The sequence below is a fragment of the Sturnira hondurensis genome, unplaced genomic scaffold (genome assembly GCF_014824575.4).
Source record: "Sturnira hondurensis isolate 20B ecotype Veracruz unplaced genomic scaffold, ASM1482457v3 Scaffold0000880, whole genome shotgun sequence".
Lineage (NCBI taxonomy): Eukaryota > Metazoa > Chordata > Mammalia > Chiroptera > Phyllostomidae > Sturnira > Sturnira hondurensis.
Genome location: NW_028073511.1, coordinates 12,155,111 through 12,175,700, shown reverse-complemented (window position 1 = coordinate 12,175,700; position 20,590 = coordinate 12,155,111). Strand labels below are relative to the sequence as shown.

The 20,590-nt window shown below is 43.6% G+C and overlaps 1 protein-coding gene and 1 non-coding gene across 2 annotated transcripts; both read left to right on the top strand.

Moving 5' to 3' along the window:
* The first annotated feature begins 8,955 nt into the window (after positions 1 to 8,955).
* LOC118994539 (small nucleolar RNA SNORA25) lies at positions 8,956 to 9,082 on the top strand. Its single transcript, XR_005068072.1, has one exon. It is a non-coding gene; the product is annotated as a small nucleolar RNA SNORA25 (small nucleolar RNA).
* A 2,313-nt stretch (positions 9,083 to 11,395) lies between these two features.
* IL17F (interleukin 17F) lies at positions 11,396 to 17,280 on the top strand. The gene is made up of 3 exons (XM_037056174.1): positions 11,396 to 11,565; positions 15,467 to 15,672; positions 16,793 to 17,280. The coding sequence occupies exons 1-3, from the start codon at positions 11,539 to 11,541 to the stop codon at positions 17,055 to 17,057; spliced, it is 498 nt and encodes a 165-aa protein (XP_036912069.1). The 5' UTR covers positions 11,396 to 11,538; the 3' UTR covers positions 17,058 to 17,280.
* Positions 17,281 to 20,590: the final 3,310 nt, after the last annotated feature.

Genomic DNA, 20,590 nt, shown 5'->3' with positions numbered 1-20,590 from the left:
AAAAGCTCTGAGAAAAATGTGGGGGCTGACCTTGGCCTGTACCACCTGGGAACCCCCAGGGCTGACGTACCCAGGGGATGGCTTCAGACCACGTTGGAGCACCACCACCCTGTCCCTGCACAGCTGATCCTCCACAGAGGGCGGAGATGGGTGGTCAGTGGTCACAGTCAATCCTTGCACCTGACTGCCCTGGTAAATCCCTCTCATTGACCTGCCAACAGCAGCTAAGGCTCAACTACACCAGGAGGGTGTGCTCAGCCCACACAAACGGTGCACCTCTAATACCCAGCTTGGTCGAAAGGGGAGACTGTGCCACTGGACCCTACAGGACAGCTTCTACATTAGGGCCACACCACTGAGACCCAGAGTCAAAGCAGCTTTATCTAACACATAGAAACAAACACAGGGAAGGTGCCAAAACGAGAAGACAAACATGGCCCCGATGAAAGGACAGATTAAAACTCCAGAAAAAGAGCTAAACAAAATGGAGATAAGCAATCTATCAGGTGCAGTTTTAAAACAATGGTTATAAGAATGCTCAAGGAAGTTAGTGAGGACTTCAGCAGCAGAAAAAAGACACAGGCAGAAACTAAGGATACAGTAATTGAAGTAAAGAACAATATACAGTAGAGTAGATGAAGCTGAGACTCAAATCAATGATGCAGAGTATAGGGAAGCAAAAAACAACCAATCAAGTCAATAAGAAGAAAAAGCTATCCACAAAAATAAGGATAGTGTAAGCAGCCTCTGCTACAACCTCAAGAGGTTCAACATTTGCATCATAGGGATGCCAGAAGGAGAAGAGAGGGAGCAAGAAATCAGAAATCTATTTGAAAAAAATAATGAAAGAAAACGTCCCTAACTTGGTGAAGGAAATGCGCATGCAAGTCTAGGAAGCACAGAGAATCCTATACAAGATGGATGCAAAGGGACCCACTCCAAGACACATCATAAATAAAATGCCAAAGATTAAAGATAAGGGAGAAGAAGTTAGTTATCCACAGAGGAGTTCCTATAAGACTGTCAGCTGATTTTTCAAAAGAGACTTTGCAGGCTAGAAGGGGCTGGCAAGAAATATTCAAAGTCATGAAAAGCAGGGACCTACAGCCAAAACTGCTCTACCCAGAAAAGCTATCATTTAGAGTCAAAGGGCAGATAAAGAGCTTCCCAGACAAGAAAAAACTAAAGGAGTTCAACATCACCAAACCATTATAATATGAAATGTAAAAGGGACTTGTTTAAGAAAAAGAAGAAGATCAAAACTATGAATACTAAAATGGCAAAAAATACAAATCTATCAGCAATTGAATCTAAAAAACCAACTAACCGAACAAGAGAAACAGAGACAGAATCATGGATATTAGAGAGGGTTTTGATGGATGCCGGATAGGAGGGAATGTGGGAAAATTGGTCAAGAGGTGAGGGGATTAGGGACTACAAATAAGCAGTTACAGAATCCCTATTGGAATATGAAGTACAGTATAGGCATGAAGTGCCAAAGAGCTTACATGCATGACCCGTGGACATGAACAATGGTGTGGGGATTGCCCGAGGGAGTGGGGGGTGCTGGGTGGAGGAGGGCAAAGGGAGAAAAATCAGGACAAGTGAAATAGCATAATCAATAAAAATATAACTAAAATAATGTTTGTGAAAATGCTTAGTGAGCCATATGGCTTGATCTACAATGTAAGGCTATTAATATAATAATTTTCCTCTCTTGCCAGCACTTTTTTAAATTCAAAAAATGGCCTTGGAAGACTTGGATAGAGGGACCTCTTTGTGTGCAGATGGAGACTAGAGGGAGGCAAAAGGCCTGGGTCCAGGCTGGGCTCCTCCCCCGGGGGCTGCCTGTAGGAAAGCCATCTGACCTTCACCATCAGCTGAGAGGGCTGAACCAAATTATCTCTAAAGCCCCGTGCAGCTCCTGAAATCTAGGATGAAGCAAAGGGGAAGAGAAGTCTACCCTACATAACTGCTAAGTTGGGTGCTGGGTGAAGAGCTGCTCTGGACCTCCGTAGGGCGTGAGAGGTGTCATGGGATAAAAGAGTTCGCAGTGACATCCTCCTGGGTGATTTGCTCAGCACAAACCCTGCGTAGTGGACACAAATGTGTGCACTCTGCAGGAAGCTTCCTCTAAGAGCTGGGCTCCACATGCCCCGCCACGAACCTCTCTGAGTCTTTTTCCCCCTTAATGTCCTTTCCCAACCACCTCCCTGTGATCTCCCCCTGGTGGGCTGCCGTGGAGAGAGTGAGTAATGAGCCCTGATGAGTTGGGCACACCTCTCTCTGCTCCCCAGGCTCCCCTTTTCCTTTGCATATCCGTTCTCTTCTTTCTTTTTGTTTTCTTCTCCTCCACCCTTCTCCATACATCCTTCAATTCCTTACCTCTGCGAAGAACTGTCAGTCGCTCACAGGAAACCCACTTCATCCTGTTATTCTACAGTGTTTCTATGAAAATTGGGAGAACCCGAGATTTACCACTCTGAGTCAGTCCCCTGCAGGAGTGAAAGTGACACATTTCTCAGACAAGTGGCTGTCTCCGTGCTCTCTCTCTCTGGTCCTCCCCCCTCCACCCTACATATGCACTCAGAGTTAGTGAGACTAGGGAAGGAGAGGGTTTTAGATGTCCAGCAGACGGAAATTGTAGGAAAGGAAACATGGGAGAAACGAACAGAGCTAAGGGTTATTTAGTAGGGTTCGTTATGCAGACTCGAGTTGGTGCCCACTCCATTGATGAGTTGTCTCCCTCTCCTGTGATTTAAGAGTCACCATTCTCTTTCTAATATAAGGGAGGGGGGTACCTTTATATAGGGAAATTCACGCCCTGCTTTTAGACAAGGGGAGGGCAGCATTTCTTGAGTCTGTTGTTTCATTCCCTTCAGCTTAAAATCCTCCTCATGCCCACATGACCTATTTTGTGGTGACATACTCTGATTCCCCTTACTAGCAAAAAACCAGGTGAAAGAGGAAATTTACTAGGATCAATATCAAACTAAGTCAAATTAAGTGAATACTCCCTGAGCACCAGCTATGGGTAGAATAATTTGCTGGGGGTGTGGGAGTTGGGGGAACATAAAAAACCCCAAACAAACAGAAGTCTCAGTTGTCTAAGAGCAGATTAGGAATACAGCCTTGAAAAGTAAAAAAGCAGAAGCACACACACGTAGTCATTCAAGGGGACAGGAGAAAAGTGATTGCTAAATGAAGTGCCTGAGAGTTAGCGGGGAGCTCGGAAGAGGGGAAGGCACAAGTGCATTGCAGGTTAGAGGAGACGGATTTTAAGGAAGAGGCCAGATCTTTGTTCAGGTGGAACCTAGATGAACAGCATGAACTGGAACGGTCATCCTGGGGAAAAGGAGCTGGCTCTGAGATGGCCAGGCCTTAGAAACACAAACCATTTTGTGGAGTAGAAGCTGAAAAATGAGTTCATGTGAAAGGTCTGGGATGGTGATTTTCTTTACTAAATTAGGCTGGGGCCACCTATTAAACTTGGGCCAATGTCTAAGAAATGGGTTATTTGATCTAGAAGCAAAAAAAATAGAGTGCAAGGTCACCTTTCTGGGGCCAGACTGGCCCCCCGCCCCCCACAGCTCACCACCCTAGAACTTTGTCCCAGGGGGCGGCCCAGGAACAATTATTGCTGATCACTAGTTCCTGGATGACCTGGTAGAAATAAGCTCAAGAGAGGTTTTGGTGGGAGGAAGCCAGGAAAATTCGACAGTGTTTGACGGATGCTCACACGGGCTTTCCCCAGGCATCGGCACTCCGTAACATGTTGACTAATTCCATCCACCTGATGCAGGAAATCAGCTTGGCTGCTGAGTAAGTGATAGCCTACACGAAACCTTGAGTTGCCTGCTGCTAGCCTGTGGGTAGCTCAGTTGGGCCAACCCAGACCAGCTGCTGCTCTGATTTCGACGTGGAAACAACCTCACTTTCCTATGGTTCCTTTCGCCCCTGCTCTGGTCAAGGAACCTTCCAGAGTAGAACAGGTGCGCCTTTCAGCTGTGAGGGAGTGCAGCCTTGAGACTTCAGGCTCCCGTTTGCTTATCCCAGTTACTTTTAGGGATGCTTGACTCTCGACTCCTCAATTTCACAAACATAATGCATCTAGGGAGCCCCACTGTAATTTTATGGGAAGTCTGGCCCTTTCTTTTATGTTCCCTAAAGCAGTGCATCCTAGACTTCCATGTGATATGATCATTTAGGGATCTGATGAATATGCAGTCTGATTCGATAGGTGTAGGGCCATGCCCGAGATCCTACAACTTAAACAAGCTCCCAGGTGCTAGTAAGCTAGATGCTGCTGGTCCCAGGATCACACGGAGCAGGAAGGCGCCCCTGCATGGCAGGGGTGGGGGACGGAGCTTGCCTTCTCATTTCCAGTTCTTGCTTGACTCATTCTTACTGCTTCCCCTCCTGAGGCTGCTCCTATCTCTACGTCACTTCGCTGCTGTGTAGACATTATGACTGTTTTGTATGTAAAAAATTTTCCCTCAGACCCGGAAATATTGGAAGAAAATTAAAGCACAGTGTAGATGTGGGAAAAGTCTAAATGCTAAGCTCATGACTCCTAAAAGTTTCCTTGCCAACTCGGCTTCGTCTCTTACTGGCATCTCTCTCCATTTCTCTTCTCTCCGGGGAAGAATCAAGTTGCTATTATTTGTATATGGAGCAATTTCCCTCTCTGTTTGTATGCTGAACTAGGCTCTGTATACTTCCAAAATGAACCATGGTAAGTTTCCTCCAAATCAGAAGTGCCATCTGGTCTGACATAAAGTTCTGGTACTAGTGGACAGAGGAAATTGTCATGCTCATTTCCCTCCTCTATTTTTGACAGTATTTTTATTTTACTTTTTCTTACCCATGTTAAGTACTTACATAGTGACTGGTACAGCAAGGGAGTGTAATAAATTGTGTCTTGGTTAATAACGATAAAACTCTGGTGCAAAATCCTCCAAGGGCCTATAGAATAGATTAAGAATTGAGGGGTTCCCCCATTTTATCTGGAAGTTTTCCCAGTGTGACCTCAACCCTATTCCCCCAGGATACTCACATAGTGCTCTGGGAAACTCCTTTATTAAGTCTTTCCCCCTACCCCTTACTTCTGCTCTCTCCCAACTTTTGCTTCTATGCCCTTCCTTCATTTTTCTCCCCTGTGACTCTGTTCCTAGGTTATCCATGCTTCCCATCAGAAATTACACTCTCTGAGACCAAAGCACGTGTGCACCTGTGCTCAGAAAGACTGAGTGACAGTTCTGGATGGAGGAAGGACAGGACTTCTGTGTCGTTCACCCTGTGATGACCTAATCCCCAAGTAACTCCTAATCCCACACACATCAGAACAGAAAGACCCTGGTACAGTATTTTCATGTGACGAATAATCATTACAATGATCTCTTTCTAACTTTTAAACTCAAAGGAATGTTGTTTTGTTCTCGGAAGTATTTTTTTTAAAAATGATTTTATTTGCTTATTTTTAGAGTAAGGGGAGGGAGAGAGAGAGAGAGGGAGAGAAACAGCAACCAGTTGCCTCTTGCACTTCCCCACTGCGGGGACCTGGCCCACAACCCAGGCATATGTTCTGACTGGGATAGAACCAGTGACCTTTCAGTTTGCGGGATGATACCCAACCAACCGAGCCACACTGGTCAGGGCTTGAAAATCTTTTCATCGTGAAAATATCTTGACCTATATAAAAAAGAGCTAATTGCTATGAAGCGTGATTTTATGGTGAGTATAGCAGATACAAAGTGGGTTTGAATATTTGACTCAAGTAGGTAAAACTAGAAGAATAGGTGCAAAGGATTCTGAACCTGGAAATAATCTTTTCCATCAAAGGGGCTGAGGGGTAAAGATGATGTGAAGTTTGTGGGGTCTGTAGCTTTATGCTGACAGAGGCTGTCATGTTCCCACATTAAAAGAAAAATTCCTCATTGGGGACAGAGAGGTGGGGCTTTGAAAGGGAAAGGGAGAGGGACTTTCTAAATGATCTAGGGACTCAAAAGGCAGGTCAATTATGTATTTAATAGGTCTGACTAGTTCTGGCTGGTGTAGCTCAGTGTATTGAATGCAGGCTGTGAACCAAAGGGTCACTGGTTTGATTCCCAGTGAGGGCACAGGCCTGGGTTGTGGGCCAGGTCCCCAGCGGGGGCCATGTGAGAGGCAACCACACATTGATGTTTCTCTCCCTCTCGTTATCCTTCCCTTCCCCTCTCTCTCAAAATAAATAAATAAAATGTTTTAAAAATAGGTTTGACTAGCCTAAGAAGAGAAAGAATATTTGTGCTTGATGGGAAAAAGAGCTGCAAGAGGCTTGAAGGTTGGGAATAAAGACCATAACACTTTGAGGCCATTCCAACGTGAGGTTCTTAACCCGTATTCAGAAAGCTCTGACCTTAACATAAATAAGTATTCAGGGAAAATAGAAGTGTTTTAATATTATTTGGAGATAACAATGGAGTTAAAATAAAGTATACAAATAGCTTTGGTTTGATGAATATGATAGTGAATAATAATCTATATATTTTTTTCAATTAATTCTTTGTAAGTATCCTTCAAACCAAATATAGGGTAACACTGTTTGGCTGGCTATTTAATGAGGAGTCACAGCTCCGATAAAAAGTAAAAATAAAGAGAGACTCCTGTAAAATCATTTAATGTCTCTATCAGTCAGTTTCGACTAGGGTCTGCTGCAGTTAACAGTCTCCAAATTGCAGTGGTTTATAAGAACCAAGGCTCGTTTCCTGACCATGTGGACGTGGCCGGTTAGGTCAGCAGGGAAGCTCTGCTCATGGTTCTCACTCAGAGGTCCAGACCCTTTACTATGCCGTCATTTTCCCACATGTTACATAATTCCTGAGGCAGGGGAGGAGTGGTCACGGAGAATGACAAATGGATTTTAGATTGTTCTGCCTAGAAGTGAAATGCTTCACTTTTCTTTGGCCAAAGCAACTCACACAGCAGAGGCAAAGAAGTGTAGTCTTCCAGGTTCCTGGAAGTAGAGAACAGCATTTGGGGGATCACTATGTCTACCATAGTCCACCCTTCTGTTCACCAGGACTTGGTTCACTCTCCTTGCGTACACAGTATTGTCACCCTCTCCCTAAGGGGGAGCAGCCAAAAGTTCTATCCCCTCAGAGTATGTAGCTCAAAGTCTAGAATTTCCAAATGGTATACTGTAGTTCATCACATAAAGCCTGAAAGGGTAGAGTAAAGCAGGAAGATAGCACAGAATACTTCCATTTGGAAAAAGGAAGAATGGGAGAGGCATAGGAGTTTTGACCTGTGGCGACCTTGAAATCCTGCTTGGCTGACATTGTGGGGATTCTGTAACCAGGGCCTGTGGGAAGTTCTTCCATCAGATCCGAGAGGGGCCCAACTCCAAGGGACTTTTTGGGATCTCCGTCTCCAAGCCCTGGGAGGTAATTTCGCCCTGATAATTTCTTTGCCACAACTGTAACAGTGTCGGCAATATGCCTTCCTTGGTGCCTTAGTTCCTGCTCGTAGGTGGTTAGGGGACTGAGGGTTGGTTCATGATTAATTTCAAGAGCTCTTTCAACAATTTAGTAAGTTTCTTATCTAAATTGGTTCTTTTGTGGCATTCCCAGAACAATCCCAGAATATCTCTATTTCTTTGCCCTCCATTCCTCTAACTCTCTCTTTGCCTCGACTTAGTGGTGGTTTACTAGAACTATACCCTAAACTCTTTATTCTGAGTTCTTTTATTCAGTTAAAAGGATGTATCAGATGCTTCATGTTAATTCTTGTGCATAGGAAATTTATTTGGTTGAAAGGGTTTACGGGACATTTCTCCCTCAAAGCCTTTTTCAATCTTATCTTTTGCCTTGGGGGGGATGGAACTTGTTGTTTAATGTTACAAGGCTCTGAATTTCTGGTCTCCCTTCATCCTCTCATTTTTGTTTGCAAACCTGCCTACTCCTTCCTGAACTCCTCTCTTTCTTGTGTTGCCTTGCCAGCTGCCGACAAGAGCACCCAACGCACAGAACTAACGTTCTGTTTTCTAGTCAGTCCCTCTAGAACTTTTGTCATTCAAGGTACAGTCTCTGCCTCTTAAGTTGTTGCAGGCAGTGATTCTGCTACAAGTTTTTCCATTGCATGGGGTGGGTCACCCCAGCCTGCCACCTGACCTCTGTGACAATGCCACTATTTTAGCCTTTTGCTAGGGGGGATACTTCACTTCTAGGCATTAGTTTCTGTATCTACATATATAGCACTAGGTTATGGCAGTGTATCTTGATTCAATTAATCTTTTTTGAGGAAACATACAAATTCTCTTAAAAATTACTTTTCAGTTATAGTTTACCTTCAGTATTATTTTGTGTTAGTTTCAGGTGTAAGTATAGTGGTAGACAATTGTATACTTTACAAAGTGATTCCCCTGATATTCTCAGTACCCACCTGGCACCATACATAGTTAGTACGATATTATTGACTATATTATCTACGTTGTACTTAACATCCCCTTGACTATTTTGTAACCACCAATTCGTTTTTCTTAATCCTGTCAACTTTTTCACCCAGCCCTTCCCCAGCACAAAAACTTCTTAAGGTTGGATATTTAAGACCAAATGTGTTTAGCCACTAGGCTCTCTTTCTGCTACATTGTTTGCATTTAACCTACTGGGAGCATTTTATTAATCCTTACTTACTGTCATTGTTCAGATCAGCACTGTTCAACGTAAATATAACAAAAGCTGTATGTGGTTTTGTAACAGCCACTAGTAATCAGTGAGACTTTATAATAGCTGTCTTTGATGTCCGGGGCCTTGTAGATGTTCTTGTCTAGCTAATCCTCATAGGTTGCTAGTGACCTGCAACTTTATCGTTCACATGATCCTTTCCATTCCTGTTATATAGGACTGACATGACAACTGGATTGAGCAAAAATTACTTTTAAAAGGTATGCACACATTAGAAAAGGCATTAATTTATAGGTCATTTCAAAGAAAGCTTATGGGAACAAAACCAGGAGCTCTTAATGCTGTGACCTAAGATTAAAATTCTGCATGTGATGTAATGTTCACTCAATAGTGCTCTGTTTCCCTGAGGAGATATAAGAAAAATAAATAAAATTAAATGAGTACCTTTAACCATATATATCTCCAATAGTCTCATGTCATTATGTCCTTGGTTACTCCATGTGTGTTTGCTTTCTTTCCATAATAAGATTTTAAACTAATTAAGGTAGAGATTACAATAGTACAGTCTATCGCCTGTAATGGCCTGAACAATCATGCAGTTGGGCATTAAGAAAATCCTGCTCACATGGATGACTAACCAGCGTGATGCCTCACTTCATGTGAGGCTGCACGCAACTCATTTTTGGAACTGCAGAGTCTCAGCTGTCTCTCTCCGTGGGCCCTTGAATTGTGTGTAGAGTGTCCTAGCTGTCACTGCATTGCATGGTGGCTCCACCTGCTTCAAGGAAACTCTTAATGCTGGTAACAGCTTGGGTCATGGCTGGTACAGGCCAGTCAGTGAAGGGCTCCCAACACGGTCTGTGGTGTGTTCATTATATATTCGTCCTTGTGTCCTCAGTATTAGCATGCAACTTACACTATAGGCGAAACAATGATCTGAACCTGTTGATTCACTGCAAACTTGGTGAAAGCTGGTTACTGCTACGGCATCCTAAGTTGGTTACTTTTACCTTGATGAGGGAAAACGCTGTGACCACGGGGTGTAAAAGCATCCATGTTTGCTTCTGTCATGCACGAAAGACCAGTTAGTCTTCCCCAGCAATCCAGAAAATCCTCTTGTATTACATTAGGCATTCTTAGTCCAAGGTGATTTACTTGTTCCTTCTTTCAAGAGAGTTGGTGTAGTCTTCTATGCATTGAGGTATGTCTCTGAATGGATAAGAGACCACTGAAGAAAGTGAATTGATTCAGCCACTCAATTTAATATACTTTTAAGGGTCTATTGCATACATGCTTTGGTAGCATGGATGATGCCTGAAAACCTGGCCCCTGTTTTCATGGTGTTAGCTTTACTGAACATGTGGAAGGATGTATCTGGTGAAGTCTTAAAAACTCTCCATCAGAAGGTTTAAAAGCTTCAGTCTAGGTAGATGGGGTTGGCTAGGAGACTTGTCTTGAATCTGTGTATGCACAAACAGACACTGTTTTAATTTAGGTTGTATATTTGGGGATGCACATTTAGAGAAGGAGACTGGTGGAGATTATTGGGGGAAACTAAAGTTACCCCAAGGCCATCAAATGTGCCAGAGACTCCTCCTAAAATATATAAGCAAGTGTGAAATAAACTAATTATGAGTGGAGAGGCAATGAGAAAGGGATGATGCCCTAGAGAATAATTCAAGAAAGTTTTTTTTTAGAAATAGGAATTAAACTTTTGATTGTTCCAGCGGAGAGGGGCAGAGAAGAATCTATATTCACATAGAATAGAAACGTGGATTAAAGGCCCATCATCACAGAAGAATTTTGATCAAATTTGGAGGGTCTTCCAATGAACCGAAGAGATGCTTCTTCATTTTTTCAGTTAAAGAAAATGGAGGAAAGCTTGTCAAACATGTGATAGATGAAAATAACTTTGCTGCGATAGAATGTGTCCTGCTTTTTTAGGCAAGCATGTATAATTTTACTTAATCTTAATGGATATAAAATATTAAGTTACTATTATTTCAAAATATATGTGTATTACTAAGGTAAATACCTGACACATAGCATGTGCTTAATAAATGTTTGTTGACCTCCACTTAACTGAGACAGATTATATTTTTGCAGGCTATTTAAAATTACACACCAGAGCATTCAAAGGCTCTACTTGCTAACCCGCTTAGTTAAAATCATCCTCAGTCAGAGATAGCCAAGATAGTGGTTATTTATATGTTGTATGGATAATGATTATTTATTAAGCATTAGTAGGAATCTAACCATGGGGTTAAGATAGAATTAGTTTAGATTACCATGAAACTACTTGGGGCTGTAACTTCAGAATCTCTCACTGATGTCATTTGTTTCTTTGGTTTTATTTTTCCATTCTTAAATTGGAGCTAAATGGAGGCCTGCTGATTAAGACCAAGGCCTCTCTAAGGATGACTTGTCTTCCACTTAAATCATGGTTCATATTGCACGACTAGAAAGTAGAACATACGGTGCACGTCAAGAAGTCTTAGCCGCTTGTGGAAGACCATAAAATATCATGACAGCAATTTTTAACTTGGTTAATCTCGGCAGCAAATTAGTTAAGGACTTTGCTGTGATTTGAGGGAAGTGGGGGTAGAAGAAAAGAAAGGTCTGGTCCTTTTCCCGTCATCTCTTTTCGGGGTCCCCCTTTGATTCCCCTTCAGGAAGTGGAATAGAAAAAGAAACTCCATTCGTCAGTCACTTCAGGGCAACCACAACCTAAGACAGTAAGCAGGTCAATCGAAACAGGGACAGTGGTTGCTATAAAACCAACAGGTATTCTCGCTGACACCACACAGGTCTACACAGGGAACGCACAGAAAAAGCTTACTGCGCGAAGCAGGCAGCCAGCCGGAGGAAGACAGCAATGACCGTCCTGCATAACATGGCTGTGGTGAGTAGCAATAACAATTTCTGTTTCAGTATCGTCACTCCCCAGATTCCAGAACAGCGGATTTCTAGGGAATTAGGCTCTACGGGGGGTATTTCTTTTCCAAACAGAGCCGACTTTAATCTGACACCTGTCTGGGAGAGAAATAGAAAATATAGCTAGAAGTTATAGTGGGGTGTAAGTCAGCTGTTCACCTGGTGGCTTTTGCGTAATTGGCGTCACACACCGTGTTCTCTCTCCTGTGGCCACCATTGTAGAGGTAGACTGGCTTAAAACTCTAATCTCATGCCGGAGCTTAGCCAGCTATTAGGGGACAATATATCAAGGAAGTTGGGGTCCGAAGAGGTTTACGATTTCTCCACGACTGCAGTGGAGGAGAAGTGCCCTGTGGAGGAAGTGAAACCATACCATGATGAACTTTGGACAGCTCCTAGGGTAGGGAAATTTGCCGAGTATGTGATAACTGCTTATTTTTTCACCCTCTCATTGCTTTGAGGAGAGAGAGATGTTAGTGTGATGGAAACCTACCTTCCGGGGTCTAGAATCTTGCCTGGCAGTAGTCACGTAAGACCTGGGGAGGCTTTTTAATATAGAAGAGAATGAAAACAGAGCTTGGGAAGTCACTCACCGTCTTATTGCGTCAAATAATCCCTTTTTTAATCCCTTGTTAATAGGCCATGCAACTTAAAAGAGCTTGGGTTTCATAAAAAAAAGTCATGGCGATAATAATACTTCTATGTACATATTGTTTTAGAGATGATAAGAAATGCAATAAAGTGCAGCATTTAGGGGCATAGACTTCAGAGTAAGATCTGGTTCGATAACTTACTAAATGTGGGATCTGGGGTAAATTTTTAACCATTCTGCATTTCTATTCCCCTTATCAGTTTTGGGCAATAATAATGGCATGTCCCACATGGGATTTTGGGGGGGGGATTAATTAATATCGTTTCAAATAACTAAATCTGTACTCTGAAATAGCAGATCTATGCATACGTAGGTTTTAGTTAACTTGGCCATTTTAATACAACAATCAATGAAGAGTGAGAAAGTATTCAGTGAGTTTCAAATATTAATATAATAATATTATTATTGTTTTTACCTCTGAGACTTCTCATCAACCCAGTGAAGTAGATTGGGAACTCCTTTCCCCATTATACACATGAGCAACACCTCAAGGTGAATAATTTAACACCACTGGGTGCTATTCACGTGAAAACTGGGACATGAACATAGTTTTAATGGCCCCAAGTACAGTATTCTTCTCCTTGAATAGTTCAGAAGCAAGGGTTGTATGTGTTGTTCTTAAGAATTAGCCAGAGCCTCATCAGGGCCTCTGCTCTGTATTGCACAACCACTAACATCTACCGTTTCAGAGCCACAGCTCTGTGGAGCAAACTAGAGGGCTTTGCAGACATCCTCTGATTTCCTGATAAAGGGCCACGTGACCTATGACACTCGTGCATTCGCGATGCAGCTGTGACATTGCTTAAAATGCTTGGCTCCTCTCGTGGGACAAAGTTAAGAGCAAACACCTGTGAGCGATTATATGTTAGTAACAATGATGAGGGTCTACAATAGCAATAGCAGTGACCCCTGAGAGTTAGGTTTGAGCCCCCAGACTGTCATTGACAGGCTGGTGAAGCCAACCAGGTTACTGCTGCCTCTCAGACACAACTTCTTCACCTGTCTAATGGGAATAATTACCTTACCAGCTCTACCTACTCAACGAGGAAGTTGGGAGAATCTGAAGTTTAAAGAGAGGTGAAAGTGTTTTCTAAAATACTCAAAGAATATAAGCAAATGTAGTAACAACTTATTAGAAGCCGGGCAATTTTTGCTTAATCATATAACCTCAAGGTACAGTTATTTTAAAGGTTTGGTAGGAAATATAACAACCACTTAGTGAACATGATGCAGAAGAGAAAAGAGAAAACACAAAGGAGGAATTTACGTAAAAAATCGAAGGAAGGTAGGCTTGGGAAGCTGTCTAAGGACCCTCCTATGTAAGCAGGGCATTTTTTTACTTTTTAAAACTTCGTAGTGCTGTGTCCAGATAGAAGGTGCATGCGGACAAATTTCACATCTTTCCTGTCCACTGTGCATCATCAGAACAATGGTGACTTAATAATCGTCACCTGTGCTGAATATTTACCACGAGCAGCTGTGTTCTCCACACTTTACATGGATCATATCATTTGATCTCCACATTTTCTGGTGGAGGAAACTGAGTCACAGCTAGTAAGAGTCCTGGGACTGAGTTATGGAACCAGGACATCTGATTCCAGAGCCCCTGTTCGGAATCACTGTGCTATAGAGACAGAGTTGTTGAATGAATGAATGATTGTGGGAGATGAAAGTAAATGAGTGCTGATTATCTGAAGGCAAATCAGCCTCATCCAGGCATATCTGGGTCAATCTCACTTTCAGCTTCTTTCTAGTATCAGCTACCTGGTACGGCAGGGTGACACCAAAACCTTTTTGTTTGCTCTTATCATTTCTTGCCTCCAGCTTCTGCAAGATAGAGAAAGGAGGTCTTTTAACCAACATGTCTGATTGCCTCACCTACGTTAACTCATGGGAGGTGTGGGCCTGAGCAACACTTAGCCCAGAGAATGAAAGCAACTCAGCTTCCACTCTTGCTCTGCATTATGTTGAGAGTCACTGATGGGCCTTGTCCATCCCCAGTAAGGGTCCGTGGTGATGGTGAGGGGGGCAAAGCACTGTCATGACAAAGAGAAGCTGAAGGGGTTTTTAGCTCTTTTTTTATTATGTAAGGCCTTCAAAGAGCACTTTCTTTCTTTGTGCATGACCGTAACTCCAAATAAACCAGTGTTTCAGTATAGGCATAAAAAATATTTATGTTCTGGAGTTAAAGAGAAATAGTTTCCATAGTCTCTGTTGTTGGACATCGTTAGCGCCCCTGCTTCTTTCAGTTAGCGCGGATAATGGGAACTTTGCTACAGTGTTTTCTTTGGAAGATTGTGGGAGACCAACTATATTGTTAATATAACTATATTATTTTGTTTATTTATTCACTCACCTGCTTTTTGCCCTTCCAGAAAGTGTTTAGGAAACCCCCGATCTGTGACATGTTCTCTTGCAGGAACTTACAGTCCAGTGGGTGCCAATCTGACACCAACACAGACAGTACATTTCCAGACAGTAAAGAAAAGATGCTTGAGTGGTAGATCGTTAAACCTTCATGGTTTAAGGATAAATAACATACTTTTAACTGAACTGCTTTAGGGACAGTTTCTGGGGGAGACCACACCTGAGCGGGGCCTTGATGGAAGGGCGAGATTTGGAGAGATAAAGGCAGGCAGTGTGTTCTAGGTGAAGGAGTGACTAGGAGGAAGGACTTCCTCTAGGACTAGGACTTCCTCCTTCTAGGACTTCCTCTAGGAGGAAGGACTTTTGTGGAGGATTCATGGGGTATGATGTTGGAAATATAATAAAAACAAGAGCCAGCATTTAGTAAACCTCTGTTGTTAGACAGATTTATAGGTGCATTACATAGAACATTTCATATAATCTTGTGAATATTATTATAAAGCAAGTATTACCATCTGGTTGGAAAGAAGAGAAACCAGAGGCTCAGGACGAGGTGAGATCAAGCTTTAAACCCTGTCCCAGATCCTGTTATCTCTCTCTCTCTCTCACTGGTTAGGAGCTCTCACACTATGTGGCTCAGCCACCAGGCTAATGAGGTTAGTTCTCAGTTTGGTACCCTGATATTTCCATGTATGACTGGTCCAGTTTCTGGGTGAGGATCTGAGGTTCAGAGAGAAGACATGATCTCATAAAAGATCAGGAATGCCGAATGCAGGCAAATCATGGGATGTCTCTTGTCAACAAGTGACACCAGAGTCCCTAACCGGCTACAACCTCCTCTATTTTCCAGGTCAAGTGCCTGCTGCTGTTGATGTTGGGACTCACTCTCCTGAGGGAGGGGGCAGCTCGGAAAAGCGTCAAAGAGGGGGACACCGCCCTTTGTCCTCCTCTGGAGGGCAACAGTGTGAGGGTTGACATTCGCATCCTCAGACAAAACCAGGTTGCCTCTGTCTCACAGGACGTCCAGAACCGCTCCAGCTCCCCCTGGGATTACAAGTAAGTACAGAGGAAACTATCTTCACATTCTTTTGAAAAAATATGTTAATTTATTCCAATCCGAAAGTAGAAAATTTAGGAAAACTGAAAGCCCTCACATTTACTCTTAAAGACAGAAATCCCACTTTACCCAGGAGCTCCCATTTTTCTTGCTGTTTTGGGCTAGGTGATTGGAAGTCTTACTATTCCCCTTCCAACTTCTCGTTGTGCCTTGTTCTGCTTCACGGAGACTTTCTGTGTTGGAAGAAAGATCTTGTAAGGCAGCCCACATAAACATCTCCCCACGGGAATAAGTAGGAGCCAGAAAAGTCAGTTTAGCGAGATCCACTCCGATTAGACAATGGTCTTCAAAGAGTGGAGAAGAGGGCAGAGTGGAGGAGAAAGACCGTTTGGGAAATGGGGTGCTCGGTGGGAGGGTTCAGGGTAGAGTCTTGTGACTTTGTCTTATGTGCAGGTTCCTACAATATCAAGTTCCTCCAAGTCCTCCCAATATAAGTGTAAAAACAGATCCCAGGGATAATTAGAAATGCTTCTGGGCTGCTTGTCTGGCTTCCCACATGAAGGGTGTAGGGTGGCAAGTTGGCTGAATTGGCTGGACCGCCTTTATGGCTCCCGGCAAAGGAGGCTATTGAGGAAGAAGTTGAGAGAAGGCACTGGATTTACAAACCTCTGGGGCTTTGGTTTTCTTTTCCAAGCAGCAGACTTTGTAGACTATCTATTAGGAGGCCTACTGGTGATTTTAGTCTCTAAGCAAAGGATGAATAATAATTATAATAATAACATTGTAAAAAATGAACCGAAAGGTCTAACATTTATTGAATGCAACAGTTTTACAGTATGGCCTTGGATATGCACTTCTATCACGGAATGATCTCAACAATCCCATGAGAGATAGGTGAGAATCTCCATTTTATAGTTGAGAAACCGAGGCTTAGGGAGTTTAGCACTTGCCAGAGGGCTGTGTGTGAGTACAGGCTGTCTGTTCCGAAGCCTGCGCTGCAGCCTCGGGTTACTCAGAGCCACCTCCCCGCAGGTGACTGCCCAGTGCTGCAGGGCTCTCATCCTTTGCCCATCTTCCCCACCCTGTCTTACCACCGGCTTTTACCTACTCCTCCTGCAGCGTCACCCGGGACCCTTACCGGTTCCCTTCTGAGATTGCAGAGGCCCAGTGCAGACACTCCGGCTGCATCAATGCAGAGGGGAAGGAAGACAGCTCCATGAACTCCGTCCCCATCGAGCAAGAGATCCTGGTCCTCCGGAGTGAGCCCCAGGGCTGCTCTCACTCCTTCCGGCTGGAGAAGGTGAAGGTGACTGTTGGCTGCACCTGCGTCGCCCCCATCATCCGCTATGCACGTGATCTGAGAGCTGCACGTCAACTTAGCTGAAGAAGCTGTAGCGTGCCACTCCTCACCCAGCGCTCTGCAACAGGTCCTGTGTGGTCCCTGATTCTCCCCACTTCATAGGACTCTTAATGAGGTCTGCATGGAATTCTCAAAGCTTTGTATTAGATGTATTAACTTCCTGGGGTACTTCTGAATCCTAACACAGTCCTGAGCTGTTTCAATGCCCCAACCCCTGAAAACGAATCGAGGAGAATCAAGGAGCCCTTGCTGCGCTGCGGTGACCACCATGCAGTCGCTGCAATGCAGCGCTGCTCCCTCGGTGCTTTGTTGGTGCAAGGGGCCTCTGTTCCCTATGGGTAAAAACACTGAAAATATGCCCACAGCGTAAGAGTGTGGGAAGAGCTGTGCAGGCTGAGGCAGGGTGGGGGGGGATGGGAGTAAGGATCTAATATATACGTTTGTTAAGCATTTGCTAAATCTAGATGAGGTTGGCCTGATATTTATGTTTGTAAGGAAATCATTCATGTTTTTATGATAGGTTGACTCTATAAAATCTTAGGAGGAAAAATTAATCTATCAAGTACTATTATAATAAAGTATTAATAATTACAAAACACTTTGTGTTCATCTGAGATTGTACTCACAGACCTTGTAGCCCCCCAAATTTTAAACTCTACATACCTGTCATTTTTTTCATACTTTCTCAACAGAGCACTAGTGTTAGAATTAGTTCATTAGTGCTATAATTTTGTGTGTGTATGAGCCCAGCGACATTAGTTTTTTCCAGCTTATTGAGATATAATTGATAAGTGGCGTGGAGAGTGTTTGAACTGGACAATGTGGTGATTTGACACATGAGTATATTGTGAATGACCACCACACTAAGGTTAGGTAACACCTCCATCTCCTCACAACAGCACATTTTTTTCTGTAGTAAAACATTTAAGATGAACTCTCTTAGCAAATTTCAGATATATAATATAGCACTATGCTGCACATTAAATCCCCAGGACTCATTTACTTTATTACTAATAGTTTGCACCTGTTGTCCATCTCCCATTTTCCCTATCCCCCACCCCTGGCAACCACCAATCTAGTCTGTTTCTATGAGTTGGAGAGTGATTTAATTATTAACGGTTCTTGAGGTTTATATGGAGAGTTAAGGAAAATGGTACCATGTTCCCTGGTAACTCTTTATTGACCCATCTCCCTAGCTACATTATTTTACAAAGTGAACACTTACTGGCCACCATGGTAGCCACTAGAAATACAAAGCAAGAAATGAGTATGGACAGTCCAAAGTATTGGCAAGGGCCTCCCACAGAGCCCCTGGTCATAGGGGCCATGCTGATCACTTTATGCTTTCCTTGTTCTGACTCCTTTTGGGTCACTGATTGTCTGTCATCCATCTCCAATGCTTCCTGGGGACACAGGAGCTTCCACATTCTGGTCCGCATGCCATTCAGAGACTCCTTTACCCGTCTCCTGCCCAGATACGGCACACCGCATTTTCTCCTTTAGGGCTAGAGCGTTGATTTGCTGCTGCTGTGTCCGGATCCCAGCGAGGCAGCAGGGCGCACATTGTACCCTCCACCTGCCACTTTGCATGAGGATGAGAAAGTGGCGTATCAGCGTGGGGAAATTTTTCCTAGTCTCTTTGTGGGGGAAGGGGTGGATGGCATAGTTTGCCTGGCTAGCTCTTTATCTCTTTGCTTCAGAATCTTTTGTTTATGGCTTGAACATCAATGTTTGTACTTAAAACGTTCAGGCTCTTGAGATCTGGGAAACATTTTCTCTCATAGCTATCAGCTTCATAAGTTTTCCATGAATCTCATATGAAAAGCCCCTGTCTGAGTAGTGGGAGGAATACACAGATGAAGGAAATTGCAGAGGATAAAAGTACACCTCTGAGTGCATCAGGATACCATGCATTGGCCGGTGTGGCTCAATGAACTGAGTGCTGGCTTGCGAACCAAAGGGTCACTGGTTCAATGCCTAATCAGGGCACAGGCCTGGGTTGAAGGCCAGGTCTCCAGTAGAGGGCGTGCGAGGGGCAACCACACATTGCTGTTTCTCTCTCTCTTTCTCCCTCCCTTCCCCTCTCTCTAGAAATAAATAAATAATTACAATCTTAAAAAGGGATTTTGCTGTTACACATGTATATGTGTAATTTCATAACAATGTACTAAGTACTATAGTCAAGGTATGGAGTGTTAAGAAGATACAGAGGATGATAGCTCGCCAGGAGTTTTCTGAGAGGAGATGCCTTGTGCACTTAGCTGAAGATGAGTTGCTCTAAAGGAAAATGGGGGAAGGGCATCCCTAGCAAAGCAAACACTGTAAGCAAAAGCAACAGAGACACAATAAAGCCTGGTGCGTGAGGGGAACAGCAGGTATTTCTATGTGCCTGGGATAGTGTGGGCGTGGGGATGCAGTAGGGCACAGGTGGCAAACACAAGGCCCGTGGGCCAGATCTGGCCCTCCACCTTGCATTATCTGGTTCAGCACCTTGTTTCTACCCAATGGCAGTGCCGAGCTCTCGCTTAACATTAATATGGTCCTAAAATTACATTCAGCCCTTTGAAGGCAACCACGAGGCTGATGTGGCCCCCACTGAAAATGAGTTTGACAGCCTGTAGGGAATACATAAAAAATGTTTCTTGAATAAAAAGAATGAACGAATGAATTAACATGGCAAGAGGCAAATGGCCCACTTGTGGAGAGTTTTGTATGGCTCTGTTGCAGATGTGATGAGAACACACTTGTGTTTCATAAGATAATTTGGGTGGTAGTATGCAAAAGGGGTTGGAAACCTGAAGGTTAGCTAAAAGATCAGAAAAAAGGCAAGTTCTCTTCTATAGTAGCACATTGTTAGAGCTACATAGGCCCACGCAGGTCACCTGGTCAACCTCTCTCATTCGCAGATGAAGCCCAGAGGAGTTAGGTGACCTGCTCAAGGTCACTTGGGTAGTTAGTGGCAGAAACAGGTTCACTGACTTCAAGTATGACTTTTCATGCATGATTTTTTCCAGTAAGGACCCATTTTAGTAACTTTTCTACATGGTTTAGGGGCTGGCCCTGGGAGTGAACACAGACCCACCTCCGCACCCCACATTTCCAGATACATTGTACGTGGTTCCCCTGGGGTCTAGGGCCCTGAGTTACAGCTTCCTTTCCTGGTGTGAACTGAGGACTGGCTGTCATGCAGGAACTTGCAGGTCCTCTCCCACTCACAAGGTGGCACAGTTTCCCTGTGGGGAATCTACCGGCATTTTCTTTCTTTCTTTCTTTTTTTTAAATTTAAAAGCAAATTTTAATTCTTCTTTTTTTCCTGTAAACCCTTCCCCTTTTCCCCTGAAATTCCCTCCCCTCTCCCGTTTGGTCCCCGTCAGCCTGTTCTCTATTTCAGTGTCTTTGGTTATATTTTGCTTGCTTGTTTGTTTTGTTGCTTAGGTTCCTGTTAAAGGTGACATCATATGGTATTTGTCTTTCACAGCCTGGCTTATTTCACTCAGCATAATGCTTTCCAGTTCCATGCATGCCAATGATACCTCTACCGGCATGTTCTTTGGCAG

What these genes read in the sequence shown, in the direction of transcription:
- IL17F (XM_037056174.1), top strand. Translation starts at nt 11,539, where the DNA reads ATGACCGTCCTGCATAACATGGCTGTG. An exon ending in TCCTGCATAACATGGCTGTG is followed by an intron (nt 11,566 to 15,466) that starts GTGAGTAGCAAT and finishes TCTATTTTCCAG; the next exon opens with GTCAAGTGCCTGCTGCTGTT. An exon ending in AGCTCCCCCTGGGATTACAA is followed by an intron (nt 15,673 to 16,792) that starts GTAAGTACAGAG and finishes CTCCTCCTGCAG; the next exon opens with CGTCACCCGGGACCCTTACC.